This window comes from Petaurus breviceps, unplaced genomic scaffold, assembly GCF_028583685.1.
Source record: "Petaurus breviceps papuanus isolate PSGF00001 unplaced genomic scaffold, PetGlider_PUasm1.0 551, whole genome shotgun sequence".
NCBI classification, from domain to species: Eukaryota; Metazoa; Chordata; class Mammalia; order Diprotodontia; family Petauridae; genus Petaurus; species Petaurus breviceps.
In genome coordinates, this window is record NW_027186372.1 from 2,853,450 (window position 1) to 2,869,384 (window position 15,935).

The window sequence follows — 15,935 nt, forward strand, 5'->3', positions numbered from 1 at the left end:
CACACACACACACACACACACACACACACACACACACACACACACACCCCTCCTGAGCTTCCTATCCTGTGTGCATCTCTACAGGCAATCCTCGGCAGCAACAAAAAGCAAAACCAGTGAAGATATCACCCAGTCCTCCAAGTATGCGCCAGCCTACTCCCCAGACCTCTACTATGGCTCAGAATCTGAATTCTGGACCTACCACAGCTCCCCCAAAGGTAGGTGGCTCAACCCGGAAGGGAGAGGAAGAGAGGTGCGTTGTTGTGCTTCTTACTGAACGAGGATCACAGTGACATCACTATGTCAGGGTCAAAGTGCAGTGTGTCCAGCTGTGGCTGAGCAGATCAACATGAGCTCAGAAGACTTTTCCACAGGTGGGGCACAAATAATCCATGGGAATTGGATTGGAGATGCCTAAATTTGTGCCTCTCACATTTCTTTCAAACTACTGAAATTCTGCTTTGCTCATAGAACACAGTGCCTTCTTAGATGCAGGCACAGCAAGCTAGGTGGTCCTGTGCCCATAAAGGAGGAGAGGGAAGGGGAGACCAGAACCCCAATCTGCCCACAGCAGGCTCCCCTCAATCCAAGACACTAGGAACTGTTCCAGTCTGCTCTTGGACATCAGGAAAGCTTCAAGATCAGGAACCTTTTCAACAAAGATTTTTGAGGCAGTTTCTCTGTACTGAACCAATATAAAGTTTGGCAAAAATTTAGTTCCTATCCTTAAGGAGATGACAGCCTTAGAGAAGAGATAAGATATATACCAGTAAAGCAAAGCAGAGAATGAGTACAAAGTTCTGTGAGGGAGAGGTCCCTTCCTCTTGGGGAATCAGATAATTCAATTCAATAACTATCTATTAAGCAAACGTTACGGGCTGGGACCCAACCAGGAATGCAAAAATTCAAAGAAACAAACAAAAAACTCTGCCACAGTTCCTGCCCTCCAGCACGTTATAATCTAAGGGAGACTGACCTGTACATAAATAGGCATGATCCTAGGAAGAATGGGGATAAGAACAAAAGAAAGATCCAGTAAAGGGCTACAAGAAATTTGAGGGGGAAGAAATCACTTTTAGCCTAGAGAGATCAGTGAAGTCTTCATGAAGACAGTGGTGCCTCAAATAGACCTTGGGGAAAAAAATCCAACAGGTGAAGATGAAGAGTGAATGCATTCTAAGTCAAGTCAACAAGCATTTATTAAGTGCTTAATATGTGCCGGGAACTGGAGATACAAGGAAAGACAAAAAAACCCATCGTCCCTGCTGGCAAGGAGCTCACAGTCTAATGGAGAAGACACCATGAAAATGATTATATACAAACAAGATATAGACAGTATAAACTGGAAATAATTAATAGATAAAAGGCATTAACAAAAAGGAGATAAGAAAAGGCTTCTTGCAAAGATGGTATTTTAGCTGGGGCCTAAAAGAAATAAGGGAAGCAAAACATTCTAATATACACACTATACAGGAGAGGGCAAGACAAGATGAGGGAACAGTCAGTTATCCTGTGATGTATAAAGGGGAATAATGGGGTGGCCAGGTAGCACAGCAAGTAAGAGCACCGGCCCCAGGGTCAGGATGACCTGGGGATCGAATCTGAGCTCAGATACTTAGCACCACACCCAGAAATAACTGGCCATGTAACCTTGAGCAAGTTACTTAACCCCAGTTTCTTAAAAAAAAAAAAGGGAATAGTGGAAGGCTAGCTCAGCTACTTATTATCTGTGTGGTCTGAGATGGGTTATTGACCTTCTGTGGGTCTCAGTAGCCACACAAATAAAATGAAGGGAGTGTATCAAATGAATACTAAAATTTTTCCAACTCTATTAAATCTGGAAATAAGTCAGAATAAGATCATGAAGGGCCTTAGATTCCACCCTAAGGTTATTTGGAGTTTAGGCAATAGTAGGTAGAGAACCAGAAACCACTGAAAGTTATTGAGCAGGGAGGTGATATTATCAGAGCCATGAATTAGTAAATTTATGCCATGAGAGGGGGACAGAGTGAAAAAGGGAGAAACTGGAGTCAGGGAGACAAATTAGAAGGCTAATAAAACAGACCAGTCAAGAAGGGATAAAAACTTGGACTCATCCAAGGAGGGGAAAGATGCAGAGAAAATAAACAAAAATCTAATCAAATAAATGAATATAGCAAAGCACGACAGATGTTCAGGGCTTACATACATTTATAATTATACTTATGTCTCACCCCATCTTCCACCAGTTAGATGGTAAACCCTATGAAGGCAGGGACTGTTTAATCTTAACTTTGTACTTTCCCTAGTGCCCAGCATAGTGTTCTAAACACATGCTGCACTGAATAAATATTCATCGTATCTATGTATAATTGACCCATTTTTATCTCTTCTATATTTCTCTCCATTTCTTTCTTCTGTTTTTCAATTCTATTCAAATTTCAATTCAATTCAAATTTCAATTCTCAGAGACCCTCCAAGTGCTAGAGTGAGAGCTGAGGGATGGACATTTCACTTCTTTTCAATCACCCTCCCCATTTTAGCCCCATAAGAGGTAGCTATGGTTGGAGCTCCAGACTCCTCAGTCCCCATGGAGCTTATCACCGACTCATCCAGGGCAAAGGGGAGAATATTAATTCAAGAGTAACACAGAGGCACCACAATCAAGGCTCAAAGACCCATCCTTTCTATAGTTCACCTAAGAGCAGCTAGGGGAGAAGTCTAACAACAAGAAATATTCTTAAATGATTGCTATATTCAGAGAACTGGGCTAGATACCAGGGGGGATATACAATTTAGATAATATTTGATCCTTACCCTCAGGAAGCTCATAGTCTAGGATGAAGGTCAAGCAAAAATACAGATAACTATAATACAAAACATGAGGATTTCTAAAATTTCCTTTTATTCCTACTGCAACTTTTGGTTAATATTAACCTCATCTCACCAAAACCTATCTCATAGAATATGAAAATTTACTTACAGCCTTAAACATCCTCAGATAAAAAGTAAAAGGAAGAATCTTAACTATGCCTGACTCTTTGGTGACATGTAAATCTTCCTCCTTGATCAACTGATTTGTGAATCCTCTAAATGTAATTTAATCTGTAACCTGACTTAGTTTATTTATAGAGTTTTTTTGGACAAGTTTTGTTTCCTGAGGGGACATATGAAAGTACGTTTAACTAAGTTTGTTCATCTTTTATGACATTAAAGAAAGTATAGGATTATGGATCTATTTTCTCTTTACCTTTTATGACTTAAGAAGAGTGTACAAGATTTCGGTATATAAATGAATTATTTCTCTGTCACTCTGATGCAGTTTTCCTGTAAAAAGCCTTCTCAGAATTCTCATAGTGTTTCAGGTTTTCTCTGAGACCTGAACCTGTGCTTGAACATAATAATAAAACCTAGATTTTTACTTCCACGTTTTCTGCATTGTAGGAAATAATATATTTGGTAGCAGCTATCTACCACGTGAACTCAAAGAGGAGATATTTCTCCCATAACATTAGTCAGTCGATCAGTAAACAAGCATTTATAAAGCTACTCTCCTCAAGGAGCTCAAAATCTAATAGGAGAGACAACATGCAAACAACTATATACAAACAAGACACAGACAGATTAAAGATAATTAAAAGAAGGGAGACATTCGAATTATGGAGGATCAGAAAAGACTTTTCATAAAAGATAAAATTTTATCTGAGACTTGAGGGAAGCCAGAGAAGTCAGGAGGCAGGGAGGAGAGAGAGCATTCTAGACATGAGGGACAACCGGTAAAAATGCCCGTTTACATATTGCAATCTTGTGCATTCTTCTTAGGCCATAAATGGGAGAGTGAAGATAGATCCAGAGTGAGGAGTATCTTGCTTGAGGAAGAGCAAGGAAGCCAGTGTCACTGGATTGCATAGTATACGGGGGCCAGAGTAAGGATGTATGGGGTAAGAAGACTAAAAAAGTTGGAGTGGGGTATGGGAGGGGAGCAGGTTATGAAGGGCTTTGAACATCAAACAGAAACCTAGAAAGCAAAGAGTATCAAGGAGAAGAGTGTGATTGACACCATTGATGGCTGCAGAGAATTCAGGAGGGATGAAGATGAGAAAGACCTGGTAGATCTGACAACTAAGAGATCATTAGGCACTTTGGAGACAGCAGTTTCAGTTGAATGATGAGGCAGGAGGCTAGGTTATAGACAGAAAAAAAGCGAGAGAAAAGGAAGTGAGGCATCAATTATAGATAGCTTCAAAAGGAATTTAGCCACAAAGGGGAAGAAATATGGGATGATAGCTGTCAGATGAACCGAGCGAAGGTTTTCTGAGGATAGAAGACACTCTCTTCTCTATGTCTATAAAACAGCCAGTAACGAGGGAGAGATTAAAGAAGAGTGAAAGAGTGGGGATGATTGTGGGGGCAATCTGCTGGAGAACTGGAAATGGAATGCGATAGATTTCTGTTGGTGATGAGAAGGACCTCTTTGGTTTTTGCATGTAGAAAACAATTTTTTTTTAAATTCTAACAATTGTTTTTAAAACTTTGAGTTCCAGATTCTCTTCCTTCTCCCTTCCTCATCCATCCCCACTGACGTGACAAGCACTTCAATCAATATAGCTTATATATGTGTAGCAATGCAACACATTTCCATAGTCGTCGTATTGTGAAAGACTAAGTATATTTCCCTCCATTCCATCCCACCCCCATTTATTCTGTTTTATCCTTTGACCCTGTCCCTTTTCAAAAGTGTTTGCTTCTAACTACCCCCTCCCCCAATCTTCCCTCCCTTCTATCAGCCCCCCTCTTATCCCCTACCCCCTATTTTCCTGTAGGGTAAGATACCCAATTGAGTGTGTATGTTATTCCCTCCTTAAGCCAAATCCATTGTGAGTAAGGTTGACTCTTTCCCTTTCACCTTCCTGCTCTTCCCTTCCATTGTAACAGCCTTCTCCTGCCTCCTTTACTTGAGATAATCCACCCCATTCTATCTCTCCCCCTCTCCTTCTCCCAATATATTCTTCTCTCACCTCTTAATTTTATTTTTTTATGTCATCCCTTCATATTCAACTCACCCTGTGCCCTCTGTCTATGTATACATGCCTATACATATACACATATACATACATACATACACCCACCTATACATACATGTATATGTATATATACATATATAACCCGAGAAGGGCCGCCTCTTCATGAGATGTGCATTAGGGAAGTTGCACAAAATACAGAGTGAGGTGTAAGGCAGGATAAGGAGATTGGGAGCACGTTGGGAAGGGAATAGGGAAGGAGAGACATAACTAAGGCAGAATGCACTAGCCAGCACTCTGGGGTACTGAAATTTAGAGAGCTGCTAGCACTTACCCTCCTTCAACAAGTAGAAGCAGCTGAGCTTATCACCTAGAGGGTTAAAAAAAAGTTTAAACGGGAAATTACCTGATGATTTCCTTCCTGTTGTCATGCAGCTGTATCCTAGGTAAACTCTAGTCCTGTATAACCTCTTCCTTTGGCAGTGACCTCCATGTCCCAGTCTCTCTATCTCTAGAACACATCATGCATTTTGTGGTACTTAACCAGGACCCAAGAAGAGGTCATTAAAGTACTGTAAGGCATGTTAGTTAGACTGTAAAAGATGGGTAGGAATTCAACAGGTAAAGAAAGGTAAGATAGTCATTCTGGAACGGCATAAACAAACACATGAAAGCAGGATGGCACAGAGAGTTTGTACAGTGGAGAGCAGCCATTGGAAAGCCAGTGACATTCAGACAGACCTTGACCAGAATGTTTTGCCTCATGAACCACCCTTTCCCTTCTTCCTCAAAGGGGAAATTGTCTCTTGAAGCATTTCAGGTGATCCCTCTCAATCATGAACCCATATTGGCCCTTGTCAGTGTGGAGATGGGAAATGGCCTTGGTTGGGCAACCCTTGATTGGACTGGGGTGTGAGGGTCGGGTGAGGGGAGGGGGCGCTGGAAGACTGAGTGTTTGTTCCCTTGTGGAGATACTCATGGAACTTAGCTGCCTCTGTGTCCTGCCAGTGCCCCGAGCCCGGAGGTTCTCCGCAGGAGGAGAAGAGGATGATTTTGACCGTGGTCTGCATAAGGTGAGCTGCACTTTGCTGCTGGGCTGTGAACACTGTGACAGCGCTGTGGGGAGCTTCCACTGGTCCTACGTGGACTGCAGGCCAATGTTTTCCTTAGGTAGAGAATCTCAGACCCTGGAGGAACTGAGGGGAGATGGAGCTGGACATCTGACCTTACCTCACTCCTTGTTCTCCAATTAGTTGAGACCAGTCTGACCAATATCCTTTTGCACCAGTTCTATGTTCCTAATTCTTTGCTAGAGTCCCCTCATTAGCTGTGAAGCAGCAGGTGTGGTAGAAACAGTACTGAAATTAGCATCAGAGCTCCTATGTTCAGGTTCCTGGCCTCCTACTTACTACCTGTGTGACCTTGAGCGAATCACTGCCTAAGCTTCCTTCAAGTTTAGACCACAGGGTCATAAGCTTCAAACTCTCACTAAGATGGAAAATTCTCTTAGACAAACAGCCTCTGAGCAGCCCTGGCTTCTGCTTCCCTTGGGTCTCCAAGTTGGGAGTTGGGGGGATCTTGGGAGCTTGGCTGGTCATCAGGTGGGAGGGGAAGACTCAAGGGTGTGAGAGACTCCATGAGAAGGCCCCAGCTCCCCATGACCCACCAAGGGCTTCTGCCACTTGGGAAGCACTTCTATAAAGTGCACAGGTACACTTCTCTAAACCTGTACAAGAGATGCCGTCCACCAGGTGCTTTTGTCTCTCTGAGAGCAAGAAGCTTGATGTGCCAGCTGGGAAGTAGAGCTTTTGGATGCCCTCAGTCACATAAGAGAAAACCTTCTTTCTTTCTCTGCTTATGTTCCCCTTTTGTAATCCTGAATGTTTGCTGTAATAAGTTCCACCATATAACATGCCACATAATACCACTGGTTAAAATAAAGCCTATTTTTCATCATCTTTGTGTCAGGTCAGTCCAAAATCTTGCATCTTAAGCTCACAGTCTTCATTCACAGCTAAATCATTAGGCTTCAGGTTTCTACGTATGATACAAGCTGAATGAATTTCCTTTAGACTCCTGAGAATCTGATACATAGGACCTGTATGTGGTCATTAGTGAGCTTTTCACATTTTAAAATGTTGTTTGGTCCATCCCTGTAAGGTAGACAGTATGAAATGTTATTGTCCCTATTTTATAGAGGAGAAAAGTGAGACTTCAAGATGGACAATGATTTGCCCTAGATCCCACAATTAGGTAAAAAATAAGAACCATAAAACCTTGGTCATTTTACTCAAAATTCATCATTTTTCACTATTAATTGATTGATGTTAATAAGAAGAACTTGAATTTTATTTTGTCCTAAGTCCCTTATTGACAGGACCCTTGTGAGGTAAACTGGCTACAGATTCCAGCCTGGGGTTCATTCTCTTCTTCCTGTGCATAACCCTGTGGGGAACAGGTTTCAGTAACTTGGAATGACTACCTAAACAATAGGGCCATAATCTTTCTAGATGGGAAGTGGAGGAAGGACTAGGGACATATTGTAGTCAGTTGCGGTAATTCATTTGTCTTTATTTTGAAACACAACCTGAAAATTTGTGCAAAATAAAATGTAAATTCTAGTTTGAGTCTTTGGTTCAGGAGTGTGAGTTTCAGATCACATTTCTTGGATCTGTTAATTTAAGAGATAGCCAGCAATAGTTCCCAAGTAGGAAGTGGCATCCATGCACCATGCCAATGTAAAACATATGCCCTCTTATCCCTTCTTTTCTCTTTCTCCCTCCCTCTTCTCTTTCCTATTCCTCCTCTCCCTCACTTCTCTCTCCCTGCTTATTTCATCTCCTTCTCTCCCTCTTTTCAACATTTCTGTGTCCTTTGATTCTGTCTGTCTCTCTCTTGCTTCCCTATTGCCTCTTCTCTTCTCCTCTTTCCCCTCTACTGATTCCCCACTCTCTCTTCCATCCTCTCTCTCTACTGCTTTCCTACTCCCTCTTTCCTACCTCTCTTTCTGTCTCTCTCTCTCCCTCTCTCCTCCTCTCCCTCTCCCTCCTCATTTCCTATTCTCTTCCCTTCTCTCTTCCCCTCCTGCTTCTTTTCTACCTCTCTACTATCTTCCTCCCTCTTCCTTCTTCTCCCCTTGCTCCCTTCCAGATCCAAAGTGGGATTGGACGACTGATTCTGAAGGAGGAGATGAAGGCTCGCTCCAGCTCCTATGCAGATCCCTGGACCCCTCCCCGGAGCTCTACCAGCAGCAGAGAAGCCTTGCACACTGCTGGCTATGAGACTTCCCTCAATGGCTGTAAGGGTTGAGGGTTTCATGCTTCCTTAACCCCTCAGAGTTTGGATATCCCAAGGCCCACTCAAAAGTTAGGAGGGACTTGGGAGCTAGGAAAAGAAATACAGTAACACCCCGAGCTCCTGAGCTAGCAAATTACTTATGAGAGTCCAGTATTATGCCTGTCATTTTTTTTCTATCTCGAGAGCCTAGTCCAAGATTCCAATGTGTCTTAGTGAAGAATATCATTCCCTCTTTCTGAACATCTATACGAGGTTCATCCTCGGTCCATCCAAAATTCCCTTAAGTGATCTTGGAAGCCTCTGTCTTTGAGCGCTCCTCTCCAACTTCTCCCTCCTGACTATGTGCTCCTCACATTTGTTTTACACACCTTCACTCCTTGCACCTCAGGCCAGGAAGTCATCCCCAGTGATGTGGGGTCAGGAGACTTGAGTTTGGCTCCCTACCTGTATGACAAGCATGGGCAAGCTGCATAGTAATAATAATAACAGCACTTTAAGGTTTGCAAAGTTCTTTATGTATGGTATCTCACAACAACCCTGTGAAGTAGGTGCCATTGTTATCCCTATTTTATAGATGGCAAAACTGAGGCTGAAGAAAGCTAAATGACTTGGCCACCATCACACAGCGGGTAGAGATATGAGGCAGGATTTGAACTCAGGTCTTCCTGACTCCAAATCTAGCACTCTATCCGCTTAAATAGCACCTGGCTGTATAAGTGTCTTGGTTTCCTCACTTGCAAAATGAAGACATTAAAATAGATAGCCTTTAGAAGCACCTAATTCTAAGAGAAATCATTGTGGTTTGGTGGAAAGACTGCTGGATGTGGAGTCCAAGTACCTGGGCTTGAATCCCATTTCTACCACTTACCACCTGTGTGACTTTGAGCATGTCACTTAAACTCCCTGGGTCTCAATTTACCTTTGTGTAAAATGAAGAGGTTATACTAGATGACTCTCAAGCTTCCTTCTGGTTCTCATTCTAAAATCTATGATCCAATGATTCCCTAAGTGGGTATTATATCACTGACCTAGATTATATAGAATCATAGATAAGCCTATTTTCAGGGCCTTTTACAATGTGTCAGAGTTTGTGTTTTTCTGGCATTTTTTGCCAGAGAGAACCCTAAGTATCTCCAAGGCAGAATAAGGCATTCAGAGAAGACTTTAGTGGGGTACTAGCTGCTCAGTAATGATCTCTGTGTCTGTCAGCTGAAGATCAGAGTAGCTATCTTTGGCGAGGCCCATAACCGGGGGACTGACCACAAGGCAATGGATATTTTTGGCCACAGTGACTAATGATGATAGTCTGCTGTGGTATGAAGGGTTTGGGAACTACATTAGTGAAAGAAAGATTTACACTGATGAAATCACAGAGCTTTGAAATATGATGAAACTTTGCATGGACTTCTTTACACACAATTTGTTATTTGAGTCTTAGAGACACTCCAGAGGGAGCTGGGAGGACCCCTACTGAGAAGAATCTGGTGGGCTAGGTTGTTGGGGGAGAGTTTGGTCATTTTCTCCCATCCCATGTGACAGAATTCTTATTTTACCCATTGGGGAGGGTGAGTAAACACTGAGAGACTGTTGGGAAGGCAAAGACAATCTTAGCAAAATGGACAAAAACCTTTCAGCCTCCATGGAAGCAGCAAAAAGAGTAGATGGGAGAGGCAGAAAGTCCAAAAAACAAGAGAGGTGGGATTTTTGAAGTGGGATAAATGTAACCTAGGGATTAAGTCTTGCAATAGAAAGCACACAGGGCTAAGGGTCAAAGAACCTGGATTAGATTTCAAGCTTTGCCACTAAATCCACATTTGACATTGAACAAGTCCTTTCCCTGCTTTGGGTCTCATTTTCCTCCATTATAATATTAAGAGATTAGACTAAACTCTAAAATCTCTCTGAAAACTGGCATTCTGCGTTCTAAATTCTTAGGACTTCTGCTCAGACATACTGTGTCTTAAGGTTCCTCCCACCTCTCATATTCCAAATTCTAATGGCCCTTCTCTGGACTCTGACATCCTATACCAAGGGGTGGGGGGGAACTTGTGGCCTCAAAGCCCCATGTGGCCTTCTAGGTCCTGGGGTACGGCCTTTTGACTGAGTTCAGGTTTTACAGAACAAATCCTTTTATTAAGGGAATTATTAAGCAAAGTCAAAGAGTCACACTTGAGGACCTAGAGGGCTACATGTGGCCTCGAGGCCACAGGTTCCCCACCCCTATCCTATGCTCTAAATTCCCTTTTAGCTTTGGCATTCTGTGTTCTAAGACCCCTTTTATGTCTGACATTCTATATTTTAAGGTACATTCCAATATCAACATTTTATGTTCTGTGTTGTCTCTTCCCACTCTGAGAATCTGTGACCTAATATCATATGGTTCTGAGAGTAGACACTAAAGGGAATCAACTTAAGAGTAGACTCAACTATTTCTGTAGTTTGATCACTAGTTGGCAACTCAACACTAGATGCAGACCCATGAATCCACTTTGCATTGGCCAGTTGTGCAATAGGTAAAGTATCTGGAAATTGGTCATTAGAAATATAGGCGCCATATAGTATATAACTCCACAGGGAAGCCACACAGTATAACTATAGGAGCTAAGTGAGCTAGTGTGATGGGTCTTGCCCTACAGGCCACCTTGTGCTGACCTGATCTTTCTCTGATTGCAGCTCCCCGGTCCCATTACCTGGCTGACAGTGGTATGTAGAGTTCCTGCCTCTTGGTCTACCAAAAGACCTTCCCACCCCAACCTAGTATTAATTAGCCCCCTTTGACCAGGAGATTGGCCTATTGGGGTGAGTCAAAGCTGGGTCCTGCCAACACTTGGGTACCTTATCATAATTTCCCGGGGCCTTAAAAAGACACCATTCACTGTAACTGCTTGTTCTCTTACACATCTAATAGGGTGAGGTGGGGAAGGGAATCCTGTGCCCAAAGCAGGAAGATAAATGAGGTGGGACAACTATGCTAACCTGTATGCGTGGCCTTTAGATTGGGCTTCAGACGCCCTTCAAAGAGAGAAGGTCAGGAATCTTGGAGTCGCCTACTTTCCTTGGGCCTGCCAAGGTGGGGAGAAGCAAGTTCTGGATTTGGAGTCAAAGGACCTGGGCTTGAATCCCAACTCTGCTACTTATAGATATATTTGTGTGGCCTTAAAGCAAGCCACTCACCTCCCTGGGCCTCTTCTGTAAAATAAGGGGAGTTTACTAGATAATCTCTAATGTAAATCATCTCTGCCTTCCAGCTCTAAATCCTATGACCCTATTTAGAGGTCCCAGGTTCAGACCTCAACTCTGCCTCTAAATGGTTTTATGAAATTGAGCAATTTATCTCCCCTCTGAGCCAACATCTCATCATCTGTAAGTGGAGGTTGAGGGGAGGAAGTTAAGAAATGTTTGCTAATGTCCCTTTCACCTCGAGATGCTATGACCATGAAGGGAGAGCCTAATTCTTGAGGCCTTTTCCTGCCTTTTTATAGTTCTACACTCAAGGATAGGGGGAAGATTTTTAATTGAGTGAATCTCCTTACTGCCTTCCCTAGATGGGGAAAGAGGGGGGTCCTTTAGGGTGAATCTACAAGTGATGGCCCTGAAGTTTTTTTTTCAGATCCCCTCATCTCCAAGTCAGCCTCACTTCCTGCTTACAGGAGAAATGGACTTCACAGGGTAAGGATGTGGGGTGGTCACATCTGTTCCAGGGGCTGAATTTGATTTATTGATTGGGTATATTTATGAATAAAATGTTGGCAAAGCTACAAGGATCTTAGTGGGCGGGGAAGACTTACCTCAAAGATATCTTTTTTTGGCTTGGTGTTACAGTTAAGACCACTTGAATCCCAGAGGGGGAATAAAGGATAAAATGAGAGAGACAATATAGGTAACCATTGAGTGATTGTATGACGTGGCAGATATAAAAATTAGTGGGATCTTAGGCTACATGGATACATACCATCCAGAGCGAGGGATGTGAGCATCCTGCTATCTTCTGCCCTGGTCAGACAATGTGTTGCACTGTGTCCACATCTGGGTACCATTTTGGGGGAAGGACAGTACCAAGTTAGAGCACGCACATAAAACAAGGGTGGTAAAAGAACTGGAGTCCTATCGTGAAGCCATCTCCTCCGGCTGAGAGATCAGGCTATATGGGAAGAGTCCGTTGGAACTGGGGACTGTTGGCAGATGAGCCCCTCGTCATGATTTCCCTGGACCTTAAGAAGGCACTGTTCATGCCATTTGAGGACTGGTCACAGGAACTGGGGATATTTATCCTGAAGAAGAAAAGACATGGCAGAGGGAATATGATAGCTATCTTTAAATATCTGAAGCTCAGTTATATGGAAAATGGATTAGACATGTTCTACTTGGCCCTAGGGAACAAAGCTGGGAGAAACAGGCAGAGCCAAACATGGGTTTGATGTCAGCAAAGACTCCCTAGCAAACTGCCCCAAAGGGCTATGGGCTCCCTCAGGAGGCAGTGAATACCCTGCCCCTGGAGGTCTTCAAAGTGAAACCAGAAGGCCGTCCCTTGTCAGAGATATTGTAGAGAGAGAATTCCCCCTCAGACCAAGGTCGTATTGAGTGACCTCTAAGGCCCCTTTCAGTCATCATGGGGCTAGCTGAGAGACTATGGTTGGTAATGCATGGTTGTGCATAGAAACCTCCCAGAATTGGGTCAAAAGTCCCACTAGCCTGTGTGTATGTGTGTGTATTTGCACACACGTGCTGCATGCACTGAGGAAGGCATGGGATACTACAGGAAGAGGCTGGTGGTCATTGATCACAGTAAGCCAACTGTGTGCTTTCTCTTCTCTACAGACACCCAGTGCAGACCTCTTTCACTATGACAGCATGAATGCCGTCAACTGGGGGATGCGAGGTGAGCAGAGCTGGATTCTGATAAGGAAGATCCCCTTATCACCTGTTCATTGAGCTCCATCACTGCTTCCATTGAGTATAGTACCTCCCTAGAAGAAACTCAGCCTTTATCACGGATAATAGTCTGAGAGATGGCCTGTCCCCACAGTCCCATCCAATCACTCAGCTCCTGTTTTCTTGTAATTCAATTTAATTCTATTCTACAAGCATGGATTAAGTTCCTACTAAGTTTCAGGCCCTGGGAATACAAAGACAAAAATGGACCAGATTCTACCCTTAAGGATCTTACCTTCTACTTTGGGAATACACTTTGTACACAAAAACATGAATACAAAGTAAACACAGGAGCTAGGCGGCCTAGTGGATAGACTTCTCCACTTCAAGTTGGAAAGATCTGAGATTAAAAATTGCCTCTGACACTTACTAACTTTAAATACTGGCTCTGTCACTTTACTTGCCCTGTGACCCTGACCAAGTCCCTTGATGTTTTTGGATTTCCATTTTATCCCCTATAAAATGAGGCTTTAGTACTTACCCTGTGACCTTGGACAAGTCATTTAACATCTTAGTTTCCATATGTATAAAATAAGGGAATTGGGACTATCTCTGCAACCTTAGGCAAGTCACTTAAAATCTTTGGACTCTGAAGACTGAACTAGGTGATCTCTCAGGGCCCTTTTGGGCTCAGATTACTTTGATCCTATGATCCTTGGGGTTCTCTCTAGTTCTGAATCATCTGAGTCTCATTTGCTGTCATCTTGTCAACCCCCTGTTCCAAGACCCCTCCAACCTCAGTCCGGCCCCTCACTAGCTGCTCTTCCCCTTTGAATGATTTCCAGTCAACCCACAAACAAAAGACACTGACTACTGGCTGGAGGTGAATGTGGCACAGTGCATTCCCATTTGCAGACACCTGCCAACCTCTCCTCCATAGAGAAGCACCAAGTCCATATGTGTTCCCTTCCTTCTGAAGCCAGGAGCCCAGTGGGACTGAGTTAGCTGCCAAGAGTATTCTCCAGGCTCTTCCTCGGCCTCCTATGAGGCGTGTCAGGATGGAAAGAGGCTCCTCACACCAAGGGTTACCTCCTGAATGCCTCTTAGAACTGGGGAATAGAGGTGGAAGACAGGGAGGGGAAAGTCTTTAAAAAAGCAGATACAGCCTTCCCAGGGAAAGACATGCCAAAGGTGGGAGGGATGAGGCATCAAGGTGAGAATGAGTTGGGTAATGTACACTGATCTGTTTGTTTCTCTCTCTTCTCTCTGCAGAGTACAAGGTAAGAACCAGCCCATGTTGCCAGGGCTATCTCCTTACCCAAAGAACGGCTGTGCTAGCAATTCATCAGAGCATGTGGATACGGAATTCATACTGGCCCTCCAAAGGTGGCCTTCCTTTTCACCTCTATCTCCCACCCCCAGAACTTACCATGTGTTCCCTGGATCCTGTCTTTGGAAATTAAGTAGAATAGACAACATACTGTGGTTTCATAGCCTGACCTTATCCCTCATCATCAAGTGACCACCTCTCTGAGGGCCTCAGTTCCCTCTTCAGTAAAATTAGGAAATTAAATTCAGTAAAACTAGGCATTCTGGTACTGATGCTTCAGGGCTCCCTGGGAAACCACAGAATATTAGATCATAAGGTCACTCACTTTGAGCTAGAAGGAACCTCATCTAGTCCCTTCCCCTCATTTATAGACGAGGAAAGAAACTGAGTCACAGAGAGAGAAAGTAATTTGCCCGAGGTTATACAAATAACCAATGCCAGAGGTAGAATTTGAACCCAGATCCTCTGACTCCAGGGTCAGCCCTCTGAACTTAGAATTCAGAGACTTTGAACTCTAACAGCTGCCATTCAGATCCATGAGCAGCCTAGTTCTAGGAGCAGGACAGGGGCTCACAGGACTACAAAATCACGCCAGTTCCCCCAAGGTTTCCTAAGTCGACCTTGTTCCGTCTGTGTGATTTGACCTCTGAACTTCCGCACAGAGGTAAGTCCCTGAGCTCAGAGCCTGGGTGGAGGGGTGGGCCATCTGCTTAGCCAGCCGCAGAAGCTGGAGATTCTTTTCTGAGCTTATACATCCTCCCTCACAGCAGAGCTCGTCTAACCCCCCACGGTAAGCCGCCTCTCTCCTTGCTTCCTTCTCAGATCTATCCGTATGAACTGCTTCTGGTGACCACCAGGGGGAGAAACCGGCTACCCAAAGATGTGGACAGGACGCGTTTAGAAGTGAGTGGAGGTTGATTCCATCCTAAATCCAAGTCACTTCCAAAAGGGATCTCTTAAGTCTAATGACCACTCTGTGTTTTCAAGAAGTCTGTAGTGTAGTGGAAAGAATACTGCAAGAGAAAGCTGGAGACCTGCCCCTCCCTCAGTGCCCTTGGCCCTCAATTTCTGCCTTTATAACTTGGAAATCATAATGCTGGTGCTGCCTACATCGTGGTGCTGTTAGAAGGAAAGTGTTTGATAGACCTTAAAGGGCATGACAAATGCTAGTCTCCTGATAACAATCCTGGGCTGTGTGTAGTGTCTTAACATGCCCATTTTACACAGCAAATGAGATAATGTTAGAAAGCATGCTATACAAGTGAATGGTTTTATTAGGATATGTTCAGTTCATTCCGATATACCTTTGTTAAGTGTCTACTGTATACCATGGGCAACACTGGGGCTACAAAAGATCTTACAGTCTAAAAAAGGAAAAAAATAAAACTTCAATAATTACTAAATCGTTGAAGGAGAAGGGGTGGGTTGGAGGGAGA

At 43.6% G+C, this 15,935-nt stretch overlaps 1 protein-coding gene across 1 annotated transcript in view; it reads left to right on the forward strand.

The window, feature by feature from the left end:
* The window catches only part of ABLIM3 (actin binding LIM protein family member 3), a 171,417-nt gene that overhangs the window by 149,662 nt on the left and 5,820 nt on the right, over window positions 1-15,935 (forward strand). Inside the window, exons 15-22 of the mRNA XM_069102334.1 lie at window positions 99-218; window positions 6,009-6,073; window positions 8,151-8,298; window positions 10,971-11,000; window positions 11,908-11,966; window positions 13,116-13,176; window positions 14,442-14,449; window positions 15,322-15,402. Coding sequence (XP_068958435.1) covers window positions 99-218; window positions 6,009-6,073; window positions 8,151-8,298; window positions 10,971-11,000; window positions 11,908-11,966; window positions 13,116-13,176; window positions 14,442-14,449; window positions 15,322-15,402 — 572 coding nt within the window. The remainder of the gene's footprint in view (window positions 1-98; window positions 219-6,008; window positions 6,074-8,150; window positions 8,299-10,970; window positions 11,001-11,907; window positions 11,967-13,115; window positions 13,177-14,441; window positions 14,450-15,321; window positions 15,403-15,935) is intronic.